The sequence below is a fragment of the Pleurodeles waltl genome, chromosome 11, assembly GCF_031143425.1.
Source record: "Pleurodeles waltl isolate 20211129_DDA chromosome 11, aPleWal1.hap1.20221129, whole genome shotgun sequence".
NCBI classification, from domain to species: Eukaryota; Metazoa; Chordata; class Amphibia; order Caudata; family Salamandridae; genus Pleurodeles; species Pleurodeles waltl.
The window spans coordinates 504,770,505-504,797,856 of NC_090450.1; the positions used below are offsets into that span (position 1 = coordinate 504,770,505).

At 42.4% G+C, this 27,352-nt stretch overlaps 1 protein-coding gene across 3 annotated transcripts in view; it reads right to left on the minus strand.

Moving 5' to 3' along the window:
• LOC138265818 (ubiquitin carboxyl-terminal hydrolase 12A-like) overlaps positions 1-27,352 on the minus strand; it is a 735,388-nt gene that overhangs the window by 551,729 nt on the left and 156,307 nt on the right. For all 3 annotated transcript variants that reach the window (XM_069213886.1, XM_069213884.1, XM_069213885.1), the window contains one exon: positions 23,163-23,284. In XM_069213886.1, coding sequence (XP_069069987.1) covers positions 23,163-23,284 — 122 coding nt within the window. The remainder of the gene's footprint in view (positions 1-23,162; positions 23,285-27,352) is intronic.

The following is a 27,352-nucleotide window of genomic DNA, read 5'->3' on the forward strand; positions in this document are numbered from 1 at the left end:
ACAAGTCGCAATTGTGTGGGTCTTTATAAGGCTTTGGAACGATCACAATCAGTGCAACCCTCAACTATGGGGGGAGTACTCCTGCTGCCATCAATTCAGCATATATATCAAGGAGATAGGATGCTAAGAGTTCGGAATATTCCTTATACAAGACAGCTGTAAGGCCACCAAGGCCAGGCGCCTTTTCGCCAGGCAATCCCCAAATTATTTTAATAATATCATCAGCCATTAACAGGGCATCTAGATAGCGTCTGTGGCAATCCTCGAGCCATAGGAGATGGAGTGTATCAAAGTAGTCAGTGTCGGTTTCCAGAGTAACCTCGTGCAATGTGGAATAGAACTAGGTAAAGAAGGCAACTATTGTACCGATTCTCTTGATGGTCTTCAGGTTCAACTACGTACTCACTAACCCAGGGCCCACAATGCAGGTTTGCAAGAGTTCTATCAGCCCTGTCTCGCTCACCATAACAACAGAACTGTGTCTCGCGCCCCATACAGCACACCTCGTGCTGCACTGTCTCCCCAAATTCGTCTATCTTCGCTGTGATCTGCGCAAGAGTGGACCGGGACCCTGTCATATAGTGTTGATGTTCAAGGTGTCGTAGTTCTGCATCAAGCGAGGAAAGTTAGCGACACAGCGTCCGCACAATCCCAAATTGTTATGCTATGCAAGACTCCCCTGATGCCTACATTAAATGCCTGCCACAGGGTGGAGCTAGACTGGACAGATTCCTTTTTATGGTCGAAATAATCAACTATGGCTTCTGTGACTTCCGCAGAGCCCCTAAGAGCACCACTGGGGAGACGCCAAGAGAACGATTGCTGAGTGTCACCGGTGATGTGTAATTCCAGGAGAATGGGAGCATGGTCTGAGAGTGTGCTTGGGCCGCGCACAACTCGGTGAGTCCAAGACTCCACATACCGAGTAGTAAGCCAAAAGTCAGTGTGACCAAGTGTTATGTGTTGTTGTGAAACAGGTGCCCTCCCTGATGAGTGTGTGTTTGGAGCGCCACAGGTCAATGAGATGATTGTCTGTCATGAGCATGGGCAGAAGTGCTGATTCATTTGGGTTTGGTGGTCCGGTCACACAATAATAATAATAATAATGATACAGTGCAAAAGTGCCAGTGCTGCTTACTTCATAGAGATAAGTGAAAAAAGAACAAAGTGAATGCCACAGAGTATTAACAGTATACAAAAATCATGAGGCAGTAACTGATAAAAGCTTGCTCCACTTGTACCAGACATTCAATACAAAGTTATTAACTGTAAACAGAATTAGAGGTAAGGTGTTGCTTTTCTCAATTCTCTGGGCTACTCGATATCTGGTTACTCCTAGATTCAAACAAATTGGTCGGATCCGCCCACGGCGGAACCCCCCCCCAGTACTCCGGACAAACAAACATTATGTGCTCCTCTGTCTCAAGGTCCAGACAGCAAGCTGGGCAATGGCTTGAGCCCGATTCTTTTTCGCATTTGCTCGTAAAAGATCTCAACTGGAGAATATCTAGCCAGAAGCGGGAGTACAGGCTTTTAGCTAGTGGCAGGGAAATTAAGTTCAAAAACAGCTCAAAGAGCGGGTGTAGCTTAAGCTCCAAAAACGTATTTGTGAAATGGCCCTTGTCCCCACTGTTTACATGTTGCTAATGAAGGTATGCCCAGTAGCGGGATTTCAGACCGTCAACCTCAGCTTTACGGAGGGAGTTTGATTTATCCCATTGTCTCTGCAGGCCCAACCTGTACAACCAGTCAAAGACATATTTCTTCTAGGGTACTTTCTTGGAATTAATGGTATTTACTAAATTCCTTGGGGAGTCTCTTCAGTCACTGAGTTCGGGTGTAGACCAAAGGTGGACCCAGTACACAAGAGGCGTTAATGAAGCCAAATAAGCAATTCTTTTTAGGCCTATGTGGCAAAAGAGTGAAATAAGGGGGTTGGTGGTTGGTACAGAGAGCAGCTTCTGTACAAAGTTGCAATAGCCAATTGGTTGGTGTCAGTAGAACCACAGGCCTCTGCGCCAAAGAGCACAGCATTTTGTGCTTTTGCACGGTATACCTCTAGCGCCGGTGATATCGAGCGAGAGCTTGTTTATTTGTGCATCCTTAGGATGGCACTGGATCTGTGTTCAATTGTCAAAGTACTTTTGTGAGTTGTGCTACCCATTTGAATGTAATTTATTAATTTGACACCTAGATAGTCAAAGCTGCATACCCTCTCCAGTACTTCACTGCCAGCTTGAATGATGGAGTTCTTCCCAGCACCAGTTCCAAACACCATATACTAGGTGTTATTTGCATTCAACTCTAACCCCCTGGACGTGCAAAAACCTAAAAATGTGTTAATCAGGAGCTGGAGTCCCATAGGTGTTTTTCGAGATGAGAAGCGTGTCATCTGTGAAAAGAAGAATGGGGATCTTCATGTTGTTCAGGGTAGGTGAATCATTCTTGGAGTCCAGGAGTGCTTCCACTACATCATTCATATAAAGAGTAAATAGCGTCAGGACGAGTGCGCACCCTTGTGTACACCACACCTAATGGGGAAGCATTCTGTTAGTTCTCCCCGATTACTCCTTATGACCTGGGCAAAGATCTTGGTGTGTAGCTTTACAATGATTTCCAGGAGCATCCATATTTGCCAGGACTCACCACAGGTTATAACGTTGAATAAGGTTGAATGCTGCTCTAAGATGAACAAAGGCCACATACAGCCTTTTTTTAGATATTAGAGCATATCTCCAATAAAGGGTAGCAAATCTAAAAACCTGGTAAGAGGTGCTTGTCTTATGGTGAAATGCAGCTTGAAGCTGAGACACATTTTTCTCACCTTCTACCTAGTCTAGTAATTTATCTAAGATTTGCCTTGCAAAGATCTTTTTGTAAATTGTCAATTAGAGTAATTGGACTATAATCTGAAGGGTCACAGGCATCACCCTTCTTATAGATCAGGATTATTTCAGCCCCTCTCCATGAGCCAGGCACCAGCCCAAATGGCATTTGATATCAAATGTATATAAATAGTCCAGACTAAGGGCTCTGTTTTATACAAGTCACCTGGGATTTTGTCAGACCCAGGGGGCCCTGGATGATTTTAACAGATCGACAGCCTTAGCAGTAGCTTTAAGGTTAAAGACTACTAAATCATCATTCCCTACATCAGTTACCGGTGGGACTGTGGTAAGGGTCACCGGACCCGGACTAAGGTGTGGATCGCTAGACTCTACTGCAGCATATATCATGGTAAGGTGAGAAACCCAACTATTCGGTTGGATGTGATGGCGATTTTCTCCCACTTTCTGTCCTAGCCTGCGCTGCTATGCACTAGAAGTACCGGCTGTCTCATTTTGGTAGCTGTGAGCATATCTTGCCACAATTTCTCATCCCAGTTTAATGTGGCTTTAATCAGGGCGAAATTGCACTTGTGCCTTGCTTCAAAATGTCAGCCCAGTTACACTCCTTGACAGCTGATCGTAAGTAATGCTTGGCTGTTTTGTACTTATTTTCATATCATTTAGTCTCATTCCCATGTAGGGGTTTCTTGTGGCTCATCTCCTTGTAAAACAATTTGTGCATTTTATTAAACAATTTATTATGAATGTTGAATATAGGAATATCAGAACTAGGAAGGCCTACAAAGTTGGATAGGTAATACACAAACAGGCCATACATCTCAAAATATAACTTTTGATTAGTGATCACACTTGGCCTAGAGACATAACAACAGTTGTTGACCAAAATTTGTTCAGGGACTGTGGTAAAATAGACATTCTTTGTCTTCCTCAGGTCTTCCCTGGTTATAGTTAAGACCAAAGAATTATGGTCGCTATCCAAGCGTGGATCCACTCTCATATCAGCCAGCGATGGCCATAATCTCACATCTAATAGGACATAATCAATGACTCTAGGGTATAAACCTCTTTTAAATGTGGGTGCCCTTTCAAAGGGTAAGCCCATTGCATACTCTTAACCCTCTACCAACCATCATAGAAGCTATTTTAAGAGCAGTGGAAGAAAGGTTACACTGGGGTTTCCCTGTCAGGAGGAGAATATTCCACAATTCGTCCGCCGTGTCAGTTATCACATTATTAAATGAAGAGGGTTCAAAAGAGGTATTAAAGTCTCCCACTATTATTATCTTTACATTCGAATGGATAGACTCTGGTCACACTACTGCAGTCTGCCATCGGATCTAGCTCAGTATTAAAGTCACCACCCCATGGAGCCAGAATGTCAGCCAATCGCCAAACTTCGGCGAAAAAATCAGGGCAGTCCGAGTTGGGACTATACACTGATAGCAGCTGGAATTAGCGGTCTCAGAGCACGCCAGCGAGAAGCGCGTAGCGCCCCCGGCGATCACACATCATCTTCCTGGTGTGCAAGGGGAGTTCCTTCCGAATGATGATTGCCACTCCTCGGGCATAGTTGGAAGAGGGTGCCACATGGCACTTGCCAAAGAATCCAGCCCTCAGCCGCATCTTGGTATTGGCAGTGAGGTGCAATTCCTGAGGAAGGGCGCAGCCTTATATAAAAAAGTATTCATTTTTTTCTTTTAAAAAAGAAAACACGAAAAGAGATATCCTTTTTTAAATTAAAAAAGTAAGGCTTCCCTTGTGATGGGAGGCTTCTCCCAATGGGGGTTGGGGGCATTATAATAGTGTTACTGTTCCTTACACCCAGGTTTCACCTTGTGGTAAGAAACAGTTAAAATGACTACAAATCCACCCATCTAAACTGGGCAGGCAGATATGTAGCTATTTCTCTGATGGCTTTATTTCCAAGGGCCCATCAGAGAAATTTGGCCATGACAGATTAATCTCAATGGGAAATAGCCTTTACCACAAAGGTGGAACTCTGCATAGCTAAACTCCACAGGCTTAACCACGCAGGCAACTTTACAACGAATATACCTTTACCAAGCATGTATTTTACAACAAATTTCATTGTAAAGGCATGAATGATAAAGGCATATTTTGTGTAAAGGTTTTATCTATATATGTAAATATGGAAAATGTCACTTACCCAGTGTATATCTGTTCGTGGCATGCAGTGCTGCAGATTCACATGCTGTGCATATATTCCACCATCTAGTGTTGGGCCAAGGAGTGTTATAAGTTGTTTTTCTTTGAAAAAGTATTTTCTTGAGTCACGGGATCAAGTGACTCCTCCTCTCGGTAATAGTGTGCATGGGCATCGACTCCTTTGTTAGATTGTTTTCCCGCAGTAGGGTATAGGAAGGAGTGAAAGAATATAAATGTCCAACTAAATGTACTATGTAAATAAGATGTCCATGTATATATATATATATATATATATATATATATATATATATATATATATATTTACACACACACACACATCTGTACAACTAAATACTGCAACGACTACAGGCTTCCAGGGAGGAGGGAGGGTGCATGTAAATCTGCAGCACTACATGCCACGAACATATGTACACTGGGTAAGTGACATTTTCCATTTGATGGTATATGCAGCTGCAGATACACATGCTGTGCATAGACTAAAAAGCAGTCCTTCTCTGAAAAAAGCAGTGGCTAGCCTGTAGGGGTTGAAGTAGTTTGAAATAGTGTTTTAAGGACAGCTTGACCAACATTGGCCTGTTGCTTTGAGAATACATCCACGCAGTACTGTTTAGTGTGGACCATGTAGCAGCTTTGCATATGTCTGCCAATTGTATGTTTCCTAAAAATGCCATGGAAGCACCTTTTTTCCTAGTGGAATGTGCTTTAGGAGTTATCAAATGTTGTCTCTTTGCTTTAATGTAACATTTTTGAATACATCTTACAATCCATCTAGATAATCCTTGTTTAGAGATAAGAAGACTGGTAATTCCAGTGATTGGTTAATGTGAAAAGGAGAAACTACTGTTGGCAAGAAATTTGGATTTGTCCTAAGTACAACTTTATGTTTGTATACTTGGAAAAATGGTTCCTCCAAAGTGAATGCCTGTATTACACTCACTCTTAATTAAGTAATTGCTACTAAGAAAGCAACTTTCCAAGTGAGAAATTGAATATCACATGAATTGATGGGCTCGAAAGGTGGTTCCATTAATCGTGTGAGTACAATACTGAGATTCCATGCAGGAACTGGTGGGGTTCTTAGTGGATAATACGCTTAAGTCTTTCCATAAAGGCTTTTATGACAGGGACTCTGAAGAGAGAAGTATGTTGTATGGTTTTTAAGTACGCTGATATAGCAGTGAGATGGATTTTAATAGAGGAAAAAGCTAAATTTGCTTTTTGTAAATGAAGCAGGTAGCATACAATATTCTCTATTGATGCTTTAAGGGGGTCTATATTTTCGGGCTGACAGTAGTAAACAAACCGTTTCCACTTGTTAGCATAGCATTGTCTAGTTGTAGGTTTGCGTGCTTGTTTTAGAACTGCCATACATTCTAATGGAAGGTGTAAATATCCAAATTCTATGACTTCAGAAGCCAAATTGCTAAGTTGAGAACAATGGGATTGGGATGCCTGATTTGTCCCTTGTTCTGTGTTAACAGATCTGGTCTGTTTGGAAGTTTGCGATGGGGGTACTACTGACAGATCTAGGAGTGTTGTGTACCAGTCTTGTCGTGCCCACTTGGGAGCTATGAGTATCATGGTGAGAGAGGTGTGACGCAGTTTGTTGACCACAAATGTAATTAATGGGAGAGGGGGAAAGTGTAAGCAAATATCCCTGACTGGTTAATCCATTGAGCACTGCCCTTGGACAGAGTGTGTGGGTGTCTGGATGCAAAGTTTTGGCATTTTGCGTTTTCGCTTGTTGCAAAAAGCTCTTTGTCTGGTGTTCCCCACATTTGAAAGTACTGTTGAAGTACCTTTGGGTGAATTTCCTATTCGTGTATTTGTTGCTGCGTCCTGCTTAGTAGGTCTGCTAGCTGGTTGTGTATCCCTGGGATGTATTCCGCTAGCAGGAAAATTTGATTGTGAATCGCCCATTTCCATATTGTTTGGGCTAGAAGGGACAATTGGGATGAATGTGTTCCTTCCTATTTCTTCAGATAATACATTGTTGTCATACTGTATGTCTTTATTAATACTGTTTTGTGCCTGAGGAGAGGAGAGGTTGAAAAGCTTTTAGGGCGAGAAACACAGCTAACAATTCTAAATGGTTTATGTGGTAAGTTAATTGCATTGAATTCCATTCCCTTTGTATGGTTAAGTTGTTGAGATGAGCTCCCAAACCTGTCATTGACGCATCTCCTGTTATTATGCAGTTAGGCACAGGGTCTTGAAATTACCACCCTTTTATTAAGTTGTTGTGATTCCACCATTGTAGAGATTTGTGAGTTTGGCGGTCTAGCAACACTAGATCCTGTAATGGACCCTGTGCTTGAGACCATTGTTGTGAGAGACACTGTTGCAGTGGTCTCATGTTTAATCGTGCATGCAGTACTATTGCTATGCATGATGCCATTATTCCCAACAGTTTCATGATAAATCTTACTGTTTAAGTTTGATTGGGATGTATCTGTGATATGATGTTTTGAAAATCCTGTATCCTTTGTGGATTTGGGTAGGTTAACACTTTTTGAGTTTTGAGAATGGTACCTCGGTAAGGGTGAACCTGTGCTGGTTGAAGATGAGATTTCTGGGAATTGATTGTGAACCCTAATGTGTGCAGAGTATCTATTGTGCATTGAGTGTGTTGTTGGCTCTGTATAATATTGATTGATTTTATTAGCCAACCGTCTAGATAAGGAAAGACATGTATGTGTTGTGTTCTGAGGGGAGCTGCTACTACAGCTAGACATTTTGTGAAAACCCCTGGAGCTGTTGTTATGCCGAAGGGAAGTACCTTGAATTTGTAATGTTTGCCATCTATTAGAAATCATAGGTATTTGCAATGAGCTGGATGTATGGGAATATGAAAGTAAGCATCTTTGAGATCCAAGGCAGTCATGTAGTCTTGGTTTTGTAGTAGGGGAATTACGTCCTGTACAGTGACTATGTGAAAATGTTCTGACAGGATATATAGATTTAGGGGTCTGAGATCTGGAATGGGTCTGAGAGTACCATCCTTTTTTGGTATCGGGAAATATAGTGAATATATTCCAGTTCCCTGTTGTGATATTGGAACTGTTTGTATTGCTCCCTTTAGTAATAGAGATTGTACCTCTTGTTTTAGCAGAACATTGTTTTCTGGGGAGAGTCTGTGAGAGCGAGAGGGAATGTTTGGTGGATTAGAAATGAGTTCTAGGCATAATTGAAAGTACCCACTGATCTGTGGTGATATTTTGCCAGTGAGAGTGGAATTGTTGCAGTTTTCCTCCCACAGAAGATGTGTGGGATTGTGGGATGTTGAGGAAGTCATTGTTTTGGGGGAGTGGCGACACTCTTTGAGGTATAAGATTTTCTTCTGGCTCTAAAGTGTTGGCCTCGGTAAGAACCTCTAAATGATCCTCTTGGATAATATTGCTGGGGTTGTTTAGGCTGTGAGGTGGATGTGCAAAGCATGTGTATATATATAATATATTTACAAATGTACAATTGTTTAAGATCTACTTCTAAACGGCTGCAGGCTCCCGGGGAGGCGGGTGGGTGCATGTGAATCTGCAGCGACTCATGCCACGAACAGATGTACACTGGGTAAGTGACATTTTCCGTTCGATGGCATGTGTAGCTGCAGATACACATGCTGTGCATAGACTAGTAAGCAGTTATCTCCCCAAAAGCGGTGGTTCAGCCTGTAGGAGTTGAAGTAGTTTGGAATAATGTTCTTAGTACAGCTTGACCTACTGTTGCTTGTTGTGCAGTTAGCACATCTACACAGTAGTGCTTGGTAAATGTATGAGGCGTAGACCATGTCGCTGCCTTACATATTTCGTTCATTGGAATATTTCCTAGAAAGGCCATGGTAGCACCTTTCTTTCTGGTTGAGTGTGCCTTTGGTGTAATAGGCAGTTCTCTTTTAGCTTTAAGATAGCAGGTTTGAATGCACCTAACTATCCATCTAGCAATGCCTTGTTTTGAAATTGGATTTCCTGTATGAGGTTTTTGAAAGGCGATAAATAGTTGTTTTGTCTTTCGAATTAGTTTTGTTCTGTCAATGTAGTACATTAGTGCTCTTTTGATGTCTAATGTATGTAGTGCTCTTTCAGCTACAGAATCTGGCTGTGGGAAGAACACTGGTAATTCTACAGTTTGATTCAAGTGGAACAGTGAGATTACTTTTGGTAAAAATTTGGGATTTGTTCGTAGAACAACTTTATTTTTGTGTATTTGAATAAATGGTTCTTGAATGGTAAACGCTTGAATTTCACTCACTCTTCTTAGAGATGTGATGGCAATTAAAAATTCAACTTTCCACGTTAAGTATTGCATTTCACAAGAGTGCATGGGCTCAAAAGGTGGGCCCATGAGTCGTGTTAAGACAATGTTGAGGTTCCATGAAGGAACTGGTGGCGTTCTTGGTGGTATAATTCTCTTTAGGCCTTCCATAAACGCTTTTATGACTGGTATCCTAAATAATGAAGTTGAGTGCGTAATTTGCAGGTAAGCTGAAATTGCAGCAAGATGTATTTTTATGGAAGAGAAAGCTAGTTTTGCTTTTTGCAAATGTAGTAAGTATCCTACTATATCTTTTGTAGATGCGTGTAAGGGTTGAATTTGATTATTATGGCAGTAATAGACAAATCTTTTCCATTTATTTGCATAGCAGTGTCTAGTGGTAGGGTTTCTAGCCTGTTTTAGGACCTCCATACATTCTTGTGTGAGGTCTAAGTGTCCGAATTCTAGGATTTCAGGAGCCAAATTGCTAGATTCAGCGATGCTGGATTTGGATGCCTGATCTGTTGTTTGTGTTGTGTTAACAGATCTGGTCTGTTTGGTAGTTTGACACGAGGTACTACTGACAGGTCTAGTAGTGTTGTGTACCAAGGTTGCCTTGCCCATGTTGGTGCTATTAGTATGAGTTTGAGTTTGTTTTGACTCAACTTGTTTACTAGATATGGAAGGAGAGGGGGGAAAAGCGTAAGCAAATATCCCTGACCAGTTCATCGATAGCGCATTGCCCTGAGACTGATGTTGTGGGTACCTGGATGCGAAGTTTTGGCATTTTGAGTTTTCCTTCGTTGCAAATAGATCTATTTGTGGTGTTCCCCAAATTTGGAAGTAAGTGTTCAGTATTTGTGGGTGAATCTCCCATTCGTGGATCTGTTGGTGATCCCGTGAGAGATTGTCTGCTAACTGATTAGGCGAATGTGGTTGTGAATCGCCCAATGCCATATTTTCTGTGTTAGGAGACACAACTGTGTTGAGTGTGTCCCTCCTTGTTTGTTTAGGTAGTACATTGTTGTCATGTTGTCTGTTTTGACAAGAATGTATTTGTGGGTTATCATGGGTTGAAATGCTTTCAGCGCTAGAAATACCGCTAACAGTTCTAAAATGTAAATTAGCACTTGTATAGCGCACTACTCACCCGTTAGGGTCTCAAGGCGCTGTACTCATGCCGCTATGGAACCCCTCCTGGCTTTTCCCTGTGAGGCGCCCACTCCTGAGCACCCCCAGGGTGAAGCCAGGCATCCAAGCGCTGTTGGTGCCGTTGTGGAGATTAAGCAAGCTATTGCCCAGAGTTGCAGAGTGGGACCCATGAATTAGATTAGGCACCGAGGCGAGAATAATCTGGTCAAGGGGAATTGAGCCCAAGACCTGCCGAAGCAGGACTTGAACCCTGGTCTTGAGCCGGATCTCTGCTTCAGGGTCTGCCGCTCTAACCATTGAGCCACACTTCTCCACCAGCCACACTTCTCCACCTAGGTGATTTATGTGTAACTGTTTTTGCTGTATGTTCCATTGTCCTTGGATGCTGTGTTGATTGAGGTGTGCTCCCCACCCTGTCATGGAAGCATCTGTTGTTATCACGTATTGTGGCAATGGGTCTTGGAAAGGCCGCCCTTGGTTTAAATTTATACTGCTCCACCATTGAAGCGAGATGTATGTTTGGCGGTCTATCAACACCAGATCTAGAAGCTGACCCTGTGCTTGTGACCATTGTGATGCTAGGCACTGTTGTAAGGGCCGCATGTGTAACCTTGCATTTGGGACAATGGCTATGCATGAGGACATCATGCCTAGTAGTTTCAGTATTATTTTGACTTGTACTTTTTGTTTTGGATACAAGGTTTGTATTACATTGTGAAATGTTTGTACTCTTTGTGGACTTGGAGTAGCAATCCCTTTTGCTGTGTTGATTGTTGCTCCTAAGTATTGCTGTGTTTGGCACGGCTGCAGGTGTGACTTTGCGTAGTTGATTGAGAAACCTAGTTTGTGTAGGGTTTCTATGACATATTTTGTGTGTTGTGAACACCGTTTTAGCGTATTGGTTTTGGTTAACCAATCGTCTAGGTATGGGAACACATGTATTTGCTGCCTTCTGATATGTGCAGCTACTACTGCCAGGCATTTTGTAAAAACTCTTGGCGCAGTTGTTATTCCGAATGGCAACACTTTGAATTGGTAATGTATCCCTTGGAATACAAACCTTAGGTACTTTCTGTGTGAAGGATGTATTGGTATATGGAAATATGCATCCTTTAGGTCTAGTGTTGTCATGTAGTCTTGTTGTTTGAGCAGTGGGATTACGTCTTGTAGAGTAACCATGTGAAAATGGTCTGATTTGATGTAGGTATTTAATGTTCTGAGATCTAGTATCGGTCTCAGGCTCTTGTCCTTTTTGGGTATCAGGAAGTACAGCGAGTAAACTCCTGTGTTTAATTGATCTTTTGGTACTAATTCTATTGCTTCTTTCTGTAGCAATGCCTGAACTTCTAGTCCTAGAAGATCTATATGTTGTTTTGACATACTGTGTGTTTTCGGTGGGACGTTTGGAGAGAATTTGAGAAATTCTATGCAATAACCATGCTGGATAATTGCTAAGACCCAAGTGTCTGTTGTTATTTCCTCCCAATGTGTGTAAAACTTGGTTAGTCTCCCCCCCACAGGTGTTGTGTGTTGGGGATTTGTGACCTTGAAGTCACTGTTTGTTTTGAGGAGTTTTGGGACTTTGGAACTTTCCTCTGTTTCTTTGAAACTGTCCTCCTCTATATTGTCCCCGAAAACCTCCCCGCTGATACTGGCTCTGGTAAGTGGGCTTTGTTTGTGAGGTTGTGGCTTCTGTGGTTTGCCCTCGAAACCCCCCTCGAAATTGTGTTTTTCGAAATGTGCCTCTGCTCTGCGGGGAGTAGAGCGCGCCCATGGCTTTGGCCGTGTCAGTGTCTTTTTTAAGTTTTTCAATTGCAGTGTCCAACTCCGGCCCAAACAACTGCTGTCCGTTGAATAGCATATTCAGCACAGCTTGCTGTATCTCTGGTTTAAATCCTGATGTACGCAGCCATGCATGCCTCCTTATCGTTACTGCTGTGTTGACAGTTCTAGCAGCTGTGTCTGCAGCATCCATTGCTGATCGAATTTGATTATTGGAGATATTTTGTCCCTCTTCGACCACTTGCTGCGCTCTTTTTTTAAACTCCTTTGGCAAGTGTTCAATAAGGTGTTGCATCTCGTCCCAATGGGCCCTATCATATCTGGCTAGCAAAGCTTGCGAATTTGCAATACGCCACTGGTTTGCTGCCTGTGCCGCCACCCTTTTGCCTGCCGCGTCGAATTTTCTACTCTCTTTATCTAGAGGTGGCGCGTCTCCTGAAGTATGAGAGTTGGCTCTTTTGCGCACTGCTCCAACTACAACAGAGTCTGGTGATAGCTGTTGTGTGATGTACACTGGGTCTGTTGGTGGCGGTTTATATTTTTTATCTACTCTTGGAGTAATCGCTCTCCCTTTGACAGGCTCTTCAAACACTTGTTTGGAGTGTTTTAGCATTCCGGGCAACATTGGCAGACTTTGATATTGACTGTGCGTAGACGACAGTGTATTAAAAAGGAAGTCATCTTCAATGGGTTCTGAGTGAAGGCTGACATTGTGAAATGCTGTTGCCCTTGATACCACTTGAATGTAGCCTGTACTATCCTCAGGTGGCGAGGGTCTTGCTGGATAGCATTGAGGACTATTGTCTGACACTGGTGCGTCGTAAAGGTCCCATGCGTCAGGGTCATCTTGACTCATCCCCGTATGTGTTGGGGATTGCATCATTGGTGGAGTGGCTATCGGTGATAGTTGTGGAGAGTGATGTGGGGATGATGGTGGTGTTATTTGTTTAGCCACTTTTGCTTGTGGCTGTTTGTCCTTGTCCTTGTCTTGGAAGGCAAGTTTTCGTTTCATTCTGATTGGGGGAAGAGTGCTGATCTTCCCTGTATCTTTCTGAATAAAGAGCCGCCTTTGCGTGTGAGCTGGCTCTATTGTCTGTAATTCTTCTTCAAATCTGTGTGTCTTCATTTGAGAGGACAGTCCTTGTTCCTCTGAATAGGAACTCATTTTCGGTTCGGAGGCCGGATGTTTCGGCACCGAAACCTTTTCTGCTGCTTTTTTCGGCTCCGACAAAATCTTTTTGCTTTTCGGCGTAGTGCCCTCTCGGTGCCGACCAATTTCGGTGCCGCTGTCTCGGTGCCGAATCTTTTCGGAGCCACTCTCTCGGGCCCGAGATTGCTGCATGCCTGTATCTCGACCGGAGTCGGATGACTTCGACACCAGCTCGCCCTTTTTCGGTGCCGATGGACGGTCACCTACTTTTTGGGTTAAGCCATGGCCTGTTGGTGGTGGCGTCCCCTGGGCTTTGGCAGTCTTTTCGTGAGTTTTTTGTTTCGACGTCTTACTCACGGTTTTCGGCGTTTCTTCGGGATCGACATCCTCCGAGTCCGAATCCTGGATGGAGAATGTTTCTTCCTCCTCCTCGAAACACCCTTGTCCTGTCGGCGCTGATGCCATTTGCAGTCTTCTTGGTCTTCGGTCCCTGAGTGTCTTCCTCGACCGAAACGCTCGACAGGCCTCACAAGTATCCTCCTTGTGTTCTGGTGACAAACACAAGTTACAGACCAGGTGTTGATCTGTATATGGATACTAGTTATGGCATTTTGGACAGAAGCGGAATGGGGTCCGTTCCATCAGCCTTGAAGAGACACGTGGCCGGGCCGACCAGGCCCCGACGGGAATCGAAAAACCCCGACGGGCCACCGGAGCTCTTCTCAATTCGGTGTCGATCTGTTGTAACTAACCCGATACCGAACGCAAACAATAGCGACGATTTTTCCGAGATTCTAACTAACTTTCCGACCCGAAATACGGAGCGAAAAGGAACACGTCCGAACCCGATGGCGGAAAAAAAACAATCTAAGATGGAGTCGACGCCCATGCGCAATGGAGTCGAAATGGGAAGAGTCCCTCGGTCTCGTGACTCGAAAAGACTTCTTCGAAGAAAAACAACTTGTAACACTCCGAGCCCAACACCAGATGGCGGGATGTGCACAGCATGTGTATCTGCAGCTACCCATGCCATCGAACATATTATTATATATATATTTATTACCTAGTGGCAGTCACCACAACGTAGTTATAATTAGGACCTAGCTTTTATAGAAAAAGCGTTTTTTTTGGTGGCGCCGTTTGATGAATCTTCACAAAATTATCCATGAAAATGCGATACTCACTTCAGCGTCTGTTTGGAAAGTTTTAGGTCAAGCTGTGGCCTAGAGAATGAGGGGGGTGTCCCAAAACGCTTTTTTCCTATACATTTTTTCCATAGGGATTGTGAACAGCGATAGCGCCTGAACCACTGGACGGAAGTACACCAAATTTGGCAGAAAGGTAGCTCATGGGCCAGAACGCAACCTTTTGCTGTGTGATGTGAATCCGTTGAGTGGTTTTAGAGAAATTAAAGAAAATCCAAATTTGTATCTATAGGGAAGCAAAGGCTTTGCGAACCCTCCTGATCTTGTGCTGAGATTTGACTGGCTGCCAACACTTCAACAAAGTGTTGGCAGCCAGTTTGGGACTCAGCTTCAGCAGAGTACTTGAAAAAAGGGTAAAAAAAAACCAGAAGGGGCCAGGGTAGAGTTACCCTGATCCCTGTGTCCTAAGATAACTATAACTTGCGTACGCCATGCACTGCTAAATTCCCCACAAATGTAGGCACTCATGACATCTTTGATAACATTACTAAAAATATCAATGCAATATTTGCAGTAACATTTTTGAGGAAAAAACTGCAGTTATAGTTACCTTAGGGCATGACTTATAGTTACTTAAGATAACTCTAACTATAACAGGTGAATTTTCACGGTTTGGTACGTTTAAAAGGTAAGCCTAACTATATTTTCCCTGTGGGTATAAGTTTTTGGGTAGTAAATGGTTTTTTAGGTTTTAGGGTGGGTATGCTTTTTTGGTGGTATAGTATTTTTAGATTTTAGGATGGCTATGGGTTTTTGGATGGTAATGGTATGTTTAGGTTTTAGGGAGGGTATGGGTTTTTGGGTGGTAAGTGTTTTGTTTTTTAGGTTTTAGGGTGGGTATGGGTTTTTGTGTGGTAAGTGTTTTTTAGGGTGGTTATGTGTTTTTGTGTGGTAAGAGTTTTTTATGGTTTAGGGTGGGTATGGGTTTTTGGGTGGTAAGGGTTTTTTAGCTTTTAGGGAGGGCATGGGTTTTTGTGTGGGGAGTCATTTACGTACATATATGTGTGTGTGTGTGTGTGTGTGTGTGTATATTTACTTATCTGTACAACATATATAACAATATATAAAATTAAACTTATGTGTGTACTAATACGTATATACAAATTAATACACACACTTCACACACACACACACACACACACACACAGTCCATTTACAGATAAACTTTTACCATGCATATGCCTTTACAGGCAGTGTCACAGCAGTAATCTCTCTACTGTCAAGCCTTAGACTATCAGATGAGTGTAACCTGAGAAATAGCTCTGCTTTCGAAGGCCTGAGCTATGCGATACATATCCTGTATGAGGCCTGTCTCTTAACTTTGAATCACTTAAGGAAAAGCTAAGCTCTCTGAGCCCTATATATGGCAACCCTATGTAGTCTGGGAAGTAGTGCTTCTGTTTCTTGTCAAGGCTGTATGTTTCGTGCCATATGATGGATCACTTTCATCTGGGTCACCATAGTGATGTCTCTGCTGTCTTTCGTCAAAACATATACTTTTTGTATTGTTTCAGGAAAAGCTCTGCTCTGTGAGGTCTGGCTCTGTACAGTTTGTGAAACATGATATAGCACTTCGATCAAAAGGCCCACGTCTTTAGGAGTCTTGTAGACCGAAGGTCAAGTGGGCTATTTGAAGCCTGAAGAATCACTCGTTTGTGTGATACCAAATCCTGGAAGTTTAGTCTCCTGAGAAACAGCTTTGCTATTTAACATCATATCCTGTAGGTCTTCGTAGCCTGCTGAATAGTTCTGCTGTTTGAGGTCCAAGACAATTATTTCTGTTCCCTCCTAGTCAATTATTTCAGATTGGTCTAGGGCACACACAGCAAAGTGCCCTTTTAAAATCTGCACTCAACAATACCATTCCTTTAATATCAGATCCTCTCCAATCAAAAATCATGGAATTACCGGAGAGCTCTCCGGTTTCCTGATTCCATACATGAGTATTTCATCCAGTCCAGCTTCTTTATTGCCTTATAGTATGAGTAATCCCGGTTTTATAATGCAGTAAAGAGGGCTACAAGTACCTGAAGATAAAATAGAAAAACCAGACCAGATAAAATGATAATCCAGAGTATTGTGAGTCATGAAAGCTTTGACACTGTGAGAATATGTTCTGCACTCACTTTGCCATGGAACACCTCACTAATGCAGTAATATCTCCTGCTTCAGTGTTCCATTAAGCTGAGTACATGCTACCGTACTAGAGGAAAATCTCCCATTCTCACTTCAGGCTGTGGCTTCTTTGCACTGCAAGGGGAACATTTAGGGTCAGTCTGAAGGTAGACCATGATTATTCAGTGCTCGACTGCTTGAGCACTTGTCCAATGCACAAGCATTCCCACCTTTCATCTATCATGCCCCAACAGTTTGTGAACTACAAGGCATGTCTTATGTTCATTCCCACCCTCACTAGAGCCCTTGGGATTGGCATTTCAGGAGATGGTGTGGGGCAAGCTCTTTCCACACACTACCTCTGCATACTGAATAAAGGAAGGATTCTTCAACATACTGTTGTTCTTTAACAAGCTGGATTCTTCAACATATTGTTGTCCTTTAACAAGCTGAAAGCCTGCCATCTTTTTCTTTTCCATAATTTCTATTGCTTTATATCATTTGTAAGGGGCTCTCATTTATCTCTTAACAATAGCAGTAACTCCTCTTTCCCTCTGAATATTGGCCTCACCTGAGCCCCAATCTACAAACTTGTTCGTTCTTTTAGGAACACAAGTGTGCTTTGTTTTGTTTTGTGTCAAGAGTAGAGGTAGACGAACCACTGAAGGCTTGAGCCTGGCTTGAGACAGATGTCTGGCTCAGCACAAGGACTCTCAAGCTTAAAATAGGCTAGGATTTTGTCTGGCATCTGCTTGGCACCCATTTTCTCACCTTCCATTCTTTTTCCCACCTGATCAGCAGAGGAGGTAGCTGGCACCACAGGATTTTTTCACGTTTGCTAACCTCCTGGGCAGCGGGCTGCAGTTCAAATGGCATGATCATTAGCTCCACACAACACATAAAAATGCCCTGAAGCAGACCATATGAAAGTGATTTCTCAACTAATTTGACCATAAAATAGTTACTCCGTTTATATCTGGTACTTGCATTGAGTCTTTCAGGGGTGTTCAGGAAGCTTGTAAAGAGTTGTGCGTCCTTTGAAATGACTGCCTCTATAGTCTCAGTTGTAATAACTTTCGTAATCAATACCTAGAGTTACATTGTGGTGTTAATTTTTCTATCTGGTATAAGCCTGAAGGATGTTTTACAAATCTATGGTGGGGAACCCTTAACTTGAGAACAACATATTTCTCTCCTGTTGGAACTACATCAACTAAGTAATGTGGAGCGGATTTAAACACCCCCATCAGCCCCCAAAATCAACCATGGCAGGTTGGTCAGGTCACAGAATTCAAACTCTCCACCACATTACCACGCCACCGGCAGTCTTTCTTTTGGAAAAGTCGATTTTCAGCCAAGAGATCTCTAAACCTCTCACCATGGGGGCATTCACGAGGTTCTAGGAGTGCACAGGTGAGACATATTTAGAGTGTGAGGTATTACGAGAGAGACAGAAAGAAAGATTAAGGAGCATATTTATGAGCGCCTATCGCAACCGGAGCGTCACTTTGCGTGACGTTCAGGTGGCTCTAAGCGTTGCGCCGTATTTACAAGGAGGCGTTAAGCCACTTTTTGTGGCTTAACGCCACCTTGTAAATATGACCCCTTCACACGTAGCCCTTTGCGTGGAAGCGCGCGCAATGGTTGTTGCTGTGGGCATGCCACAGCAATATCCATTGCATTTTGACACTGCCTCAGATTTACAAGTTTTCGTAAACCTGAAGCAGCTCCAAAATCTAACGCCACCCCAGGGGCAAGGTGCAACGAGGAAGAATACTTTTATTCCTCCTCGTTTTTTTCTTTTTCTATGTGTACTGCATTCTGCAGCACGCACAGAAAGAGAAAAATGCCAGACATGATTGTTTGTGTGCGGGAAGGTGTCCGTTTCTGCACATAATCATTTCAAAATGACGCTTTGGCACTTTTGTGTGCTGCATTCTGGAGCACACTTAGAAGTGCCAAATCGCCATTAGTGATTGTATATGTGCAGGAAGGGACACCTTCCTACACATAAACAATCAAACACCTCAACACAGACATCTGTGTTGGCGTTAAGCAGCTCAATTTAGCGCCAGCGCAGGGGACAACACAGGGGTGCGCCATATTCAATTAAATATGGGGCATCCCTGTGTTGTGAAAATGACGGAATGCGGCGCTGCCAATTTTGGCACAAAGTCACGCTCCGCCATTTTCAGTTAAAAATGGGCCTAAGGGAGGTGTAAGTGTGTGTTGTGTGCATGTGTGCAGATGGTGGAAATATGTAAAGGCATCCATTGATTTGGTATCGGTGTGAGTGAGTATATGCACAGATGTGACTGACCAGTGGGCAGAGGGCTTGTAGGGGAAGATGTGTGAGAGAGAGAGCGAGTGTGTGTTTGTGCGTGTGTGTGTGCGCCCACATGCATGTGTGTGCATGCAAAGATCAATGAATTCTCTCTATAATTTTCAGACAAACTTAGAACTGTTCCTACCCTCGTCACAGCAACAATACCATTAGTAAACTTCAGGGCGATTCATGACTTTGTTATGTGCACCCTGTATCGGCCCAATTTTTATTATAGATAGAGCAACATTATAGGCCATTAAAGTAAACACAATATGTTTCTTCGTGTGTTCTAACCTCACATTTGAAGGCACTTTCATATGCGGTAAAAAGAGAATCAGAGAATCAGGGAAATAAAATGTTTACCTAAGATCAAACAAGTTCAGTTAAGCAAGGAAGCCAGTATTAACCCCATGTTTTCTGGTTTTACTTTGTATAAATTGGTCACTAAATTAGTAATTTTAGGTCGAGCGCAAGCGTACGACCTCTTGTATACTTTCTGTGGGTTTCCAGCTTTTTTATGTGTTAGTTTCAGTGTCATTTAAAAATACTTGCTTGCTAGTGGTCAGTCATGCCTCTTTGTCCCTCCTTCTGTGTGGGAGCAGGGACCAACCAAAGTATAATTACGCTTTGTCCTGTATATCTGGTCTGTAGGGGACTTTTTTGTTTTATTTTATTTCTTGCTTCTGTCCCGGGAAGTTTCCTTTTCATTTGCAGAGCATTCTTCCACTAAGCTTAGTTGTAAACAAAGCTCTAAATAAGGCTCTAAATAAGGCTATCTTGGTCACATTTGGTCTTTGATGGCTCTCTGCACCCTCTCTTAGCTGCCTGGCTCCTGCCCTTCCTTGCCTTGGGTTTTCTTTACTAAGTGTGCCTGCCTGTGAGCTGAGAGCAAGGGTGGAGGATAGCTTGTAATTGCTTTTAGCCTAGGCACCCTGCTCTACCAGGGCTCCGCAATCCTTGGAGACAGTGCCCACTTATGCTCCATTCTGGGATCCCACTTGCAGCTCCATCAGTGCACTGCAGTTCCCACACTCCAAGCTCTCAGCCGTGCCAGGAGCCCCACACAAGCTGTCTGCCAGAAGACCTCAGTTCTTGCACTCAGTACACTCTGCTACTCCAGTACTGGGACACATTCCGAGCCCTCAGCCGTGCCAGTGCCAGGAACCCCACACACGCGGTCTGCCAGAGCACCCCTATTCTTGCAGTCCTTACACCCTGCTGCTCCACTACTGGGACCTTGGGCGCAGCTCCATCAGTGCAACACCGTTCACACATGCTGTGCCAGTGCCAGAAACCCCACATACACTGTCTGCCAAAGCACCTCAGTTCTTGCAGTCAGTACACTCTGCTGCTCCAGTACTGGGATCTCGGGCGCAGCTCCATCTTTGCACCTCAGTTCACACACTCAGAGCCGTCTGCTGTGCCAGAACCACAGATATGCTGTCTGCCAAAGCACCTCCATTCTTAGTCAGTACACTCTGCTGTTCCAGTACTAGGACCTGGGGTGCAGCTCCATCAGTGCACCACAATTCACACACTCCAAGCCCTCAGCAGTGCCAGTAATCCCACGCATGCTGTCTGCCAAAGCACCTCAGTTCTTGCGGTCAGTACCATCTGCTGCGCCAGTACTGGAACTTTGGGCGCAGCTCCAGCAGTGCACCACTGTTCACACACTATAAGCTCTCAGCCGTGCCAGTGTCAGGAACCCCACACACTGAGCAATGACATATTAATGTCTTTTTAAAAAGTGATTTGTATTTTTGACAGTTTTTATGGGTATATATTTGTATTTGAGTGATGTAGCATATGTACCTACAAAATACAGCAACCAATTGCAGTTATTTGCTACATCCCCTGTGTGCAGATTGGCAAATGCCACCACTTTTCATTAGAGGGGAACATGAACGACAATAGTATAAATCCTTCTCTTTAACCATCACTGCACATTGACATATGTTACTGGAAGGCTGTCAGACTTTCTGGATCATTCTTTGGTATAGTTTATTAGAACACGTTACTTTCTCAGTCATCTTGCAGTAGTTCATTTCCTTCCGTAATGCCTTATCTGGACACACTGCTTTCTTCCACTTGGCTGTAAACTTTTATCTCAGATACTGACCAAACTCTAAAAGTCTTAATACATTAGATAAAGATTTTTTTCCAGTGGTACTACTGATGCTGCTATATGTTCCTGGGAGAGATATCATTCTGCTAACACCAGTGGTGTCTCTTCCACTTTTAGCCCGAAGCTGTTCACCTTCAATCAAAGATGGAATGTACAATGTTTTCATCAATGGTATCACATCTAATGTGAAGCGTGACTGACAACCATGTCATAAGGAATTTACCTTGTGCGTTATCCTGTTTATTAAACATCACTTGTTGCTCTTTGTCCAAACCCTTGTTGTCATAATCTTTTAGTTGAAAAACAGTAAATTAGTATTCCTGAAATGTCTTTGAACACCTTTATGATGGTCTTGTAGGGCAGTAGTTTTTAGTTGCGGATAAACTCTTTAAAGTTTCTGGTCTATGAGTTGTTCTTGTTTTATCTTTTTTGTTTATATAAATTTTTTGATTTATCAGTTATTGTCTGGCTTACAGTGCCCTGGTGGAACCATTCGAGTTGTACCTTAAATCATCATTTTATTTCTGTTTTTCTTCTGAGTGATTGTACTGCATTACAAGCTAAAGCTTCCCTACCTCGTACCGGGTCAGATTGGAGTACTAGTAGTGCTGGCTTTCCATTGCTGAGTGCATTGTTGAACCAGTTCAGACAGCTGCAGAGGGCATTTTGTTCAAAATGTAAGTTCCATGTTTAAAGACCACATACAGCAAAATTTCTGCTGTATACCTCAGTTGACTGGCATCTCTGGAGTGTGTCTAGTGGTGGAAAAAAGAGTATAGTTGTCTAAAGGCTTAATCCTGTTTCTCAAAATGTGAGGGACAGAAACCTGAATCAATTTGCAATTAAATGTTTAAGTAGTATCTCACTCGCACAGGAACATTTGCCCCCTTTTAAGGTAAAAAATAGCAGCACGCATGCGCTGCTTTTCAGGCGTGTTGGTATGTATCTGGTCTTTTAACAACGCCCATCATTATCACTCGTTTGTGGGCTTGCCCTTCAAAAATCCCTTGATGACATTGGTAAATGGTTTCCGTTGGTCCCTCCTTGGGGAGGTTTTGTTACCGTCTTGGCTATCGCCCCTGTTACATGGCTAATTGCACTTTTGCCGATAAGTTTGACTGCAGGCAAACTTCTTTTTCTTTTTGTGTCTCTCCTTATCACTGATGCGCATGGCAGCCGTGATGCTGTGAATCGACTTTCTTATGTGAAACTGTTTTACTTTTGATTTTCAAGTTATGTGGCAAAAAAAGTCCGGTTAGGAATTTACAACGCTAATAGCACCAACTCGAGCAAATACGAGACCCATTGTTTTGCAAATGCTTGTTGGCTTTTATTGCCAAGCCAGACCCTGAATTCGGATCTGGCTCTGCTTTTGCTGTGACTTCATTAGCTTGCCCACATCTAGTGACAGAACACCAAGGCTATTTAATTCGATTTTCACTATGTACTGTGACAGGAAACATAAAATAAGTGCATGGCTGAGAGCAAGCAGATACTGTGGTTGGGCAGGAAGGTTGTGAAACCAGTCCCTGGAACTCAATTCACAAGACTAGAAAAAATAAGCTAACCTCCCACAAACTTGTGAAACTTGAGAACATGCATGAAGACAGATAGTAGTCCCAAATGAAGTCCTCAAAGAAGGCCATAAACAACACCCTCAAGTTGAAAACCCTGAAGTAGAACCAAAAATGAGCCATCAGGTTTAGGAGACCAGATAAAAATATGGGATGGCCTGGCCCTGCTCAATACCCCGTGGCTATGGCCATGCATAAGAATGACTCATAGGCAAGCTACATATGCCAATCAGGTATTAGCCTATTACACATACAGTTTGAGCAGTCAGAGCACATAGATCTAGCATGATGGCCATCTGGCCAAGACCCATTTCCTCAGCATTTCAGGATAAATTTAGGTGAATGGTTTAAGTTTCAGAAACATAATTGACATTTTATATCTTTTCCTGTAGAGTTCATGAGGGTCAATACAAATGTCACATGTGCAAATAAATCCTCATACTTACGTTTCAGTCCCAGGCAGGCAGCGAGTTTGCTTGTAGATACAGACTTCTTTTTTTGCAAAGCATTAAAAATCTTCTTAATTTCTGATAATGTCTCTCCACATTCACTTTCACATCTAGACAACCTAGAGGGTAACAAATGAAATACTGAAAGTTCAAAACTGTTTGAAAGATTGATTGTGCTCCATTCATATTCAAATCCATTGTTATTATTCTTTTGTTTTTGTTTAAAGAAAACTTCATATCAGTTTTCCAGATTAGAAAGAGCAGATCCGGGAAAGTAACAGTTACTAAGTCTCTATGAGATTGCGCTTTGTAATTCAACCTTGGAAAAACAAACAGGAGAATAAGGTGGCGGAGAAAGAGAGGGAGGGAAGAGAGAGAGAGACAGAGGGAGCGAGAAACTTTAGCAAGGGAAACATACTTCCCCCACAAAGTCATAAAGTATAATCCACCAGTAACCAAATAACAGTCAACTATAGGCATATCAAAAACAATATAAAATTCAGATCACTTATATTCTTTAAATCAGGACGTGCAACGTACACGCTATGACCATAAAGGTGGTACTCAGGAGGTTAGAGGATGAAGGCGGCAATACTATGTTTGTTAAGATTTCAAACGGATATTTCACTGTTGAAGACATTATTGCAAAGTTAGATGTCAATGAGCCTTTGAGGGAAAATCTGAAACATTATGGATTAATGATATGGTCGCTGATAGCCCAGATCCATATTGCTCCATATAGTGCTGAAGTAAAAATTGTGTGGTAAGGGGAGCATAAAAAAAAAAGCATTTGCAATGCAATAGGTATCGCATTTGCTTGAGTTAGAGCTATTGGCATTGTAAAGTCATAACTGGACTTTCCTTGCCACATAAATTGGTCAAACATGCCTCATAATTTTATCTTTTCCTGCCATATAATTCCAGTGGCCCTGCATATAACTCAAGTACTTCCAATTCCCTTGTACCTCGATCTGCAGCAAAAAATGAAAATGTTGCCATTTAGCATCCTAATTTAAATCTCCCATGCTAATTCCAATAGAATACCACTTTCACCACCCCACCATCAGAGTTGCTGGCTGAATAGCACAATTCCCCAAAAATAGACACAAGACAGCCACAGAGAAGAAATAAACTAGAAGGGTCATCCAAACATAATAAGAGTGATCAAACGGTCATAGTGTAATAAGGATGTTAAATTGACCTGAATTATGGTCATACTTTTAATAAGGAGAGATAATTAAAACATATACAATTATCATATAATCCTTTATCAGAAAAAAACTTTTGACATTAGATGGTAATGCTCAAAACACCCCCTAGAGGGTGCCATAACACAATTATCATTTATAAGAAACATGGGGCCAGATGTAGGTAGGCTTTTGCACCTCGCAAACGGCGAAAAACGCCGTTTGCAAGGTGCAAAAGCCCTCAAGCGATGCAGAAACACATTTTGCGAGTCGGAACCGACTCGCAAAATGTGTTTCCGACTCGCAAATAGGAAGGGGTGTTCCCTTCCTATTTGCGACTCGCACCGCGATTTAAGTTGAAAGCGGTCGCAAATCAACTCGCAGTTACCATCCACTTGAAGTGGATGGTAACTCATTCGCAAAGGGGAAGGGGTCACAAAATTATTTTTTCAAAGCTTAAAAGACACTGAATGGTCGGGGTCATTATTTTGGGGTCCCCATTATCTAGTGTGGGACCCAGTGATAATGTTTACAGAGCGTTTTGAAGGTGGTCCCATTGTCCTAGGAACATAACACAGGCTGAGTTAAGAGCAAAAATGTTTTGTAAAAGTAATGCCCTGAAAGAATTATGGGGTGAGTTTTCGTGCCACAAATATTATATTATGTTGACTGCAATGCTTATAACAGCCCCTACAGGACAGCACAATAAAAATAGCATTTGGAAGAAACATGGTCATGTAACCATACAGTCAGCCCTTAGAAAGCACCATCACATGAAAAAAGAATGGGAGAAAGTAATGTATCCATATATTTAGCCCCTAGAGGACATAGTGCATAAAAGATTTTCGAGGCTAGCAGGCCTAATGCAATGAAGTTAAAAACATGGCCCATGAAACATAACTTCTCCCAGCTGTAAAACAAAAGTTCTAACCATGAGAGAGCTTAAAAATATAATTAATGGTGGTAGGGGCTATTAATTTGGAGTCCCAACTAACACAGTGTAGGGGCCCAGAGATGATGTAGACAGAAAGCATATTGTGGTCAATGTTTTGAAGGTGGTCCCATTGTCTTAGGACCAACAAAGGCTAAGTTATAAGCAAAAATGTTTTGAAAAAGTAATGCCCAGTAAAGCATTATGGGGGAAGTGTCCGTGCCACAAATATTTTAATATGATGATTTGACTGCAATGCTTAGAACAGTCTCAAGAGGATACCACAATGAAAATAGTATTTGTAAGAAACATGGTCATGTAACTATGAAGTTAGCCCCTACAGAGCATAACTACACAAAAAGCAAATTACAATAAATAATGCAGTGTAACCACATATTTAGCTCCTAGAGCGCTTAGTACATTACATATTTTCAGAAATAGCAGGCCTGTAGTAATGATATTACAAACAAGGCCCTTAAAACACAAGCTATTCCCAGCTGTAAAAAAAACGCACTAGCCATGAAAGTGCTTAAAAAGATACAGAGTGGTGGGAGGGGTTATTACTTTGGGCCCCCTACTAACCTTGTGTGGGGACCCAGAGACCTAGACAGAAAGAGTGTGTCATTCTCAACGTTTTGGTGGTGTCCCATTGTCCTAGGACCACCACAGGCTGAGTTAGCAGCAAAAATGATTTCTAAAAGTAATGCCCCGCAAAGCATCATGGGCTGGTTTTCAGAGTGCAGTGAATATTGTAGTATTGGCTCTCCTGCTGTGCCGAGAAAGCTGCTTGAGGATTTCTGTTTTATGGAAACATTTACCAATTTCAAGTGTTTTAAGGGGAGAGCCACAAGAAATTACTCTGATCAAGTAACTGTCAACAATGTGACCAGTGCTCCAATACCGCCGATCGAGTTCACGCTGTTGTGCCTGTTCGCGCCGTGAGCGGCATGGCTGCCATGCAGCACGAAGGGAGAAGAGAAAAAAAAATTGTTCGCCTCGCTGAAGTATTTCAGCAATCGCGCAATAATCCATGTTAAAGGGGCAGTCTGCATGGCGTGACAAAAACAGCCTCAAGGTGGGACAAATATAAAGCATTTACCAATGACAGCAAGTGATTTTTGAAAGGCAAGCCAACGAATGAGTGAAAGTGATGGGTGTAAGATGGATGTGGTTAAAAGCCCACAATACTTACAACAGGTCAAAGCGCTTGCAGTTCTACCTAAGAATCAGCATGCCCTGGAACGTGCCAGCTGAAATCTCATATTTGAATACGCAGAGTGAGTTCATTCCAGGGCTTTACAATGTGTTAATCTTAATTCAAGTTGAAAATGGGAGTTATAATACAACCAGTAATCACATAAAAACAGAGCCAAACCAACAGACACATCAAATACTTGTCCTAAGCGCTCTGCAGCATTTTAAGAAGATGAAATATTATATTTTTTAAATAGTGGGTCTAAAATTCTTTACAATCACAAGCAAGCTGATAAAAGATAAGACATGAAAACTTTTATATTCACATAACATGGACAGCATCCGTCATTCACCTTAATGAAGCACGTCAAGCCAGAAATCTGATAAACTGGATCCAACCCATCTCTGAAATGGAGCACCTCATAGAGTAAGCTTTCATCTGGAAGACTATTTAGCTAAGGAAAAGTGTCAGTCCTCCACAGCCGTTTGACTAAGAATAATATGAACGCTTTTACCTTACAAATCAAACCTTCCAGCACTGAATATGGCAAAGTTGTTTTTTGAAATTATATAAACTCTAAATTCCCATTAAATAACACTGACTATGTAGCTACATTATTTGCTCTAACTGTTCCTTAAACTGAAGAGTAGAGGCCCTAGATACCTCCATCAAAACCTTTCAATACATATCACTAAAATCTTTCTGAGGCAACGAGAAACAGAAAATCTAAGTCAAAGGAACTGTGCCGTAGGCCTGAAACATTATATTGGAAATCATCCTTAGAAGTTGTTCATACTGGGTCCGTTAAACAATATCTAGCTGATATAAGTATCTATGTTTACTAGAGATGTTCTATATAGAGTCTGAGACATTT